This window comes from Papilio polytes, unplaced genomic scaffold (genome assembly GCF_000836215.1).
Source record: "Papilio polytes unplaced genomic scaffold, Ppol_1.0 DF824191.1, whole genome shotgun sequence".
Classification (NCBI taxonomy): domain Eukaryota; kingdom Metazoa; phylum Arthropoda; class Insecta; order Lepidoptera; family Papilionidae; genus Papilio; species Papilio polytes.
The window spans coordinates 551,207-558,335 of NW_013525013.1; the positions used below are offsets into that span (position 1 = coordinate 551,207).

At 32.5% G+C, this 7,129-nt stretch overlaps 1 protein-coding gene across 2 annotated transcripts in view; it reads right to left on the reverse strand.

Annotated features, from left to right (window-relative positions):
* Positions 1 to 7,129, reverse strand: part of LOC106110767 (potassium voltage-gated channel protein Shaw-like) — an 82,628-nt gene that overhangs the window by 21,318 nt on the left and 54,181 nt on the right. For both annotated transcript variants that reach the window (XM_013292668.1, XM_013292667.1), the window contains exon 4: positions 352 to 531. In XM_013292668.1, coding sequence (XP_013148122.1) covers positions 352 to 531 — 180 coding nt within the window. The remainder of the gene's footprint in view (positions 1 to 351; positions 532 to 7,129) is intronic.

Below are 7,129 nucleotides of genomic sequence, written 5' to 3' on the forward strand. Positions count from 1 at the left end.
TTATATTCCCTACATATATTTAAGCTATCGTTATTTGCACAAAATCATAGTTCAATACGAGTTCCGTTATGAAACAACGGCGGTATTCGACTAATTGCTTGGGAAATGGTTCTCATCTCCGGTTTAACGCCATCTAGCCGTTTATTATCGCAACAATTGCGTTCAACTAAAAATGTTTTTCAACTCATATTAATTTTTAAAATCCAAGGCACGAACGGCAACGAGCACTTAATGGTTTATGTGTATTTCTCATATTAAAACTACACTTAGAAAGATTACGTTTTGACTACGATACTTACAAAATATTAACAAAAATAGCTAAAGATCGAGTCATTATTGTTCGCACGTTACCTTAGCGGTTGGTGAACTAGAAGGCTCATCGAACAATGCCCATATCTTAGGTTTGATCCTCTGCCAGATGCCCAGCTCTCCAGAAAGATACGCCTCCTCATACCCGAAGAGTCTAGCAATTTCTTCTTCTGACGGCTTCTCGCTGTCGATGTCCAATTTATCCAGTATCGCCAGCGTATTCTAAAACCAAAAATGTATTTAATAGTTTCTAATACAATCGTCAGTCATAGCTAAAAATCCGTTCAATTCTTATTATAATAAAGTGTATTGTAGACACTAACATTTTTCTGATTACCGTAATTATAGATCTAGAAAAATTAATATCTGTCCCATCGCTAAAAATCAAAACGAATAAAAAACAAAACAATCGTATTCGTTCCACAACAACAATGCAAGTTTTTGTATTGCCGCTGCTTTACGCGCAATTCTAGACGTTGTACCATAAACATAAGTACGAAAATCCTATGCATCGTACAACCGGCCATCTTACTCGGTGACGTACACGCCATAGATTAAGTGACAAAGACTAAACAGTGCAGATTCGACGTATTGCTTGCTTTTTCGTACTAGTCTCTGAGAGGCATGTTTACTAATTCAGATACTAAATTAAAATCATGAAATGCATTGTATGCGCTAATCATATTAAATATTTATGCTCTATTCAATGTATGTCAAAGTTTTTAATGTCTTGGATCACTGTATAAAACTGCTGCTTTTCTTTAAAAAAAGTCTCATTTGCGTTCGTCGAAAAAAATATTTGATTATTTAAAACTGATGTCATAAAAAATGGAAAGGTTACGTGCTGTTCATATTATGTGGGGCTTTTCAGTACGTTAAACAAAATTAACATAAAACGTGTTATGAGGTGTTATCATTTTAAACGTACACAAGGGGGACGATATTGACGTCATAAAACTGCGCTCGGCGAGTTTCTTCCTTTATATATTTTTAAATATGAGAACTACGAACATACATAGAAGTGACTAGTTAAATAAACACTTATTGATATAAAAATTTTGATATTGACTGTTATCGAATCGTCAAATCCTTCTTAGTGTATGTTTAGTATAATTAAATATACTTAGGATGTTTAATACTGATTAAATAACTGTGAGAGTGGCATTTAGAATACTCATCTAAATGTTCACTAAACGAAATACGCAGTTTTACAATTCGAATTCTCGATAGCAAAAGTCGATTAACGATGATGTTAAAAGAGTTACAACAAAACAAGCGTAACGAGGATTATCTGACATCTATGTTAAAAAAAATATATAAAAAAGTAATATAAACTTATTGATTTTTTTTTCGTGCAGTTTTTAATAATGTCCGAAGCGTTAGCTTGTTATCCATCCAGTGTTATCCGAGCTAATGAACAAAATGATCCCGCTGTTAAGTCTGAGTTATATTGCGATTTTGAATAATAGAAATCCCTATGCAACACATTTGAAAGAAAAAAAAACAATAATTACAGTCTTAAAACGTACATTTTTTTTATAACAATGCAGTAAAAAACCCATAATGTATGGGTTTTAAAATCTTGAACTAACCACAGGAAATCCTTATCAAACAGTTTTAGAATATCTCAGCCTATATAAAGATAAAAATATGGGCGTCGCTAACCGTTGACCTAGACTAGCTAGGGCCACCCTCTAACTATAATTATGTCTAATTTCCAGTAATTTCATTTCTCAATGCTCTAGGTTGATGGCTGCCTTTACCACAAACTTCTCTTCTTTAAATTGAATGTTTTAGATTAGCTTGCAATATAGTTATAAATAAACTAGCTGTTACTTGCGACTTCATCCGCGTGAAACTAAAAAATATAGCCTATGTTACTCACAGATAAATTACCTTTCTAACGGTGGCAAAATCATTAAAATTGGCCAAGTAGTTTTTGAGTTATTTCAATATTGAAATAGATATATATCCAAGAAAGTACAGATGAGAAAAAATTAGACATCTTGAGTTTGTGTCTCAATTTGAGTATCGATTATGCCGGTTTCCGAAGTACATATTAACCTTATTATATTGGAAGAGGATAAATCTTGGATCTCGTCGACCATTAGTTAGGATCTGAACATTCCTATTAAGTATTATAATGGATACAAAGGGAATTGATTCGATGGCGCTCAAAGGGCCGTAAATATAATGAAGTACATTCCGCCACTGAAATCCGGATTTTCAATCTACAAGCCAAATAAAGGTCTCGGCTAAATTAAATAACAAATTGCGGTTTTGTCCTTTAAATGTATTGCTATAAATTGTACTGAATATTAAATCAAAATATGATATAACGTTTAAATTAATTCTTTTATTACTAAGCTGTGGTTGGTTTTCTTTATTCTCTGTGGAACAATTTTAAGAATTTTCAACGTTAGTTCTTTCAGATTTTTTACTTCGATTTTTTTATTTATGGTTATTAAAAACTACCTTAAATTTGTATGTAAATTGTTAATACAATTGATAACTAACGTGTAGGGCATTCATTACCAGCCTACCCTAAAGGTGACTAGGTCTTAGTCAACCACGCTGACCAAGTGCGGGTTCCTTACTTCACAAAAATCTATGAATTTCTTCGCTGATATGTGCAGGCATCACAATGTTTTCCTTTACATAATTTACCTGACGTTTTTACGGTGGAAAATAATGTACATACATATGAAATTCTAAAATATACATTAGTACATGGCGGGATTCGAATCCAAGACTAGTAGATTACAAGTCAAGTGCTTAAACCCCTGAGTTACTGACGCTTTTTGTTGCTCTTTTTTAGGGAATTAAGAAGTTTAAAATGTCTGTATATTTCTATAACGTTTTATCAATTTCATACTAATAATTGAAGACAATTTTCTGTGTCTTTTAACCTTAAATAAGTCTTCTTTTATGTACTCTTTCTACAATGTACTCGACAAAGAGAATTACGTTACATGTGTGAGTGTTGGTTCAAGTAATCCTCAAGTCGAGAGCTTTGTGTGCTTGCCTTTGTTTGTACTTGACACATTGGCAACTTGATAGCACTTATCTTTACTTCAGGAAGTAACCTTTAAGCTAACATTGAATAATAGAATAATTTAAATACTATAGTGATCTAATAATTAATTAAGCGCCAATAGTCTAATGGTTTGGGATACGGACTACCGATCTTGCGGTCGAGAGTTCGAATCCCGTCCAATATTAAAGTTTATTTTTGATCAGTTTTTTTTTTAATAAATACATTGAAAAGGTTATTTCCTTCGAATCTATAAGCATCTAGTATTTAATTTAAAAGAAATTATATTCTTATAATTTAATATTTAAACAGAAACTTTAGCGATGCAATTTTATTTTAAATGTGAACCCGGTGTGTTCGTCCAAGCTCGACTTCCACAGACATCTAGCCGTCTATCAGTTGTCTGATTAACACTCCGCTAGATTTAGCTATTGATCAGTGTTTGAAATATCCCGAAGTTTAACTGAAACACAATCTAATAACTAGTTTGTTATAAACCTCAGGTTTAAGACTCAAAACCATACAGACAGGTAAATAAAAATTAGTATACATTTAAAGTAACGAATGTTTGAGATGTTGTGGATAATGGCATGTTTTCTTTAAAAAATATTATCTACTAGATGTTGCTCGCGACTTCGTCCGTGTGAAATATGGTGCAAGAATTATTGAAATCGGTCCAGTAGTTTTTGATTTATTTCAATACATACAAAAATACAAATCTTTCCTCTTTGTAATGTTAGCATGGATTATTAATTGGTTTATGACCGGTTTCTCAGCTACATTTAATTATTAGTTAGAGTTTTTGATAGATTCATGACTGCGTTTCCGAACTACGTAACTTGTGTTTACTTGAAACTTAGATTAACTTAACACTAACGAATCACTAGGTAATATTAAAATAAATGGAAACTTCAACAATCATTACTGAGCTACAATTTTAATTTTTGTCTCAAACTTTTTCAGTTTTAAAATAAGTGATGTTAGTGACTAAGCGTGCTTATCTGTGACGAACGAGGACGTGTCGTGTGACCGTGTGCTTAATCCCGGATAATGGAGACGAGTACAGCGTTCGCTTTTACTATTCAATATAGTTGCATGTATTGAATACCACCGTTTTAAGAGTTAGATGTTTTCTAAATTCGAATAAAGTAAAGTTAGGTATTAGATTGTTAATGAACAACAGTTTAAGGTTAGATCTAATGGCCGGTTTCCCAGCTGCGTTTAACCATTCGTTAGTGTTCTTGGTTCGGTATATCATAAAATTCGTTTCCGAATTAAAATAACTTTAGTTTTCTTCCATTGAAACATACGTCAAATTAACACTAAGGAATCGCTAGGTAATGATAAATTAAATGGAAACTTCAGAAACTCAGCATTAGTGGGTTATAAAAAAACTTATTTTAAAAAAGTACTGGCCATTTAGAATGACATTGTTTACAAATTGTTAGGAGAAAATAGGTAGACTTTTTTCCTTCAAGCAAAACTAGAGCCAATATGACGCATAGTAAAAGAAGTACATAACAATACGCGTATTTCTTACATAAAGCTACGTCCAACTTTGTATCGTACGTGAAAGTAATAAAAGACGAGAATATATTCTATTTACCAAGTGACATACATATATATGAGTTTGGAATTAGATATAGCGTGTTATAAATGACATTTATATTTCATCGTAGGAAAATATATCTATACTATTATAATAAAGCGTAAACACGCACTTCTTTGTTGCCTAAGATGTCAGCAATTACAGCAAATTTTTGAATAAGTCTTTTTTTGATAAAAAGCCCTCCACTACCATCACGCTTTAGGCTATATATTTTCACGCCATTAAACTTAGGGGGTAAATATTTTGGTTAAAAACCCTAATGTAGGAAAGAGACCATAAGTTGCTGCCAACATCAAGAAAGAAAGATTACTAAGATTTGTCATGTCATGTCATTTTGACATTTGCAATTGAGAATTTGACAAATGTAAATAATAAAATAAAGTTTTTATAATTTCACGAGGATGAAATAGCACTGGAACGGCTAGTTTACAAATACAAACACTTTCTTACCTAATATACATATGTGTACAAAACAAGATAGTGGTATTTAGAAATTGTGTTGTTGACAGACATTTTACTGTACTTTTCATATCAATTTGTCCATTTAACTGTACGTACTCATGGCAATATTATATATGCAAAAGTTTAGATAAATGGATTGATGGATCCTTGTAATGTAACATCCATCTTAACGGATCTCGATGAAATTCGGCACAGTAGAGCAGTCTGGAAGAACATTTATGCTACTTAAGTTTTTTTAGTTTAACGCGAACGAATTTAGTTTGTAATAAAACTTCAAATCAATATTGTAAACGTAAAAGCGAATCAAATATACAAAAGTTGGGCAAATTTCTTGCGCCACGTCAACAACTTAACCCTTTGACTGCTGGTGCGCGAAATCACATTTTATGAAGTCGTAAATTTCCGCGTTAGCCGGGGATCAGTTTCATTGCCAATGCGGGCGGCGCAAGAGACAGGCGAAAGCGATTACTGTACACTAATAACCGTTACGTAGCGCGGTGTGGATACTCGATTACATAGCCATTTTATACATTATATAATTTATTTGTCAAAGCTACAATTAGTTTAAATAAACAAGTAGTCTTGGTTACATTTTAATTACTAGTTACTACTAGTACGTATCTTATTATGGTCAAGGACATTACTCGACGTCGTCCAGTCTTTATTTTAAGAAATTTGACTATTATAAGAAGGACAGATTTAATTGTTTGCATTGGCTACGAAATTATTAAATCGATTTAAAAAATCTCTCGCCATTAGTATCCATTATCACTAAGTAACATAGGTTATATTTTACATCACCAGGAAGGGTATGGATATGTCAGAAATGATATGAGACATACTTTCTTTATAATCTAATCGAAGCTGGGGCGGATCGCTAGTATTCAATAATCCTATGACTTGGGACGATCATTCTCAGGCAACGCAACAGATGGCTCGACAAGACCTCCCCAATATGGATAAATATTTTTGGAGACTCAAATTAGCTAATAGAATTATGAATACTATAAAATGTTATATTCATTTCTTTCTTATCGTATAAAGCCCACTACATCCGCACAGTTATAACTGACAGTTTTAACTGACTGCCTGTGTATTTAAAACCTAAACTGGACTATTCAACTGTCATTTAGAAGTTTGTCTACACATGTACAGTTTTAACAGAAAATGTCGACTTTTAAATCAAAACTGTCAAAACTGAGGGTCTTTAGCCGACTAAAGATAATTATGGTAACTACAACTTCTCATTTTACATAATTAATTGTGAATTTACGTTTTGCGTAACACAAAGAGAAAGAACCAACAATGGAATATTACAGTATCTTCAAAGTATTCGAAACCATTCAATTTAAGAGAAATAATCTTGATATTTTATCTACGGATAAGAAAGCGAAAACAACGACTGAATGCTTGTTACAAACATCTGCCGCGAGGGTAAATGGTATCTCATTCACTTAGACCTTTAAGCCTTTCGACCTTTAACACGACCAGACTAACTTGATCTTTGAGTTACATTTTTAAACATATCCGACTAGCTGTTGCTCGTGACTTCGCCCGCGATTAAAAAATCTAGCCTATGTTACTCACAGATAAATAACCTTTCTAATGATGAAAGAATTTTTGAAATCGGTTTAGTAGTTTTTACGTTAATCGAATACATACAAAAATCAAAAAATACAAATCTTACCTCTTTATAACATCAGTATAGATGTAAG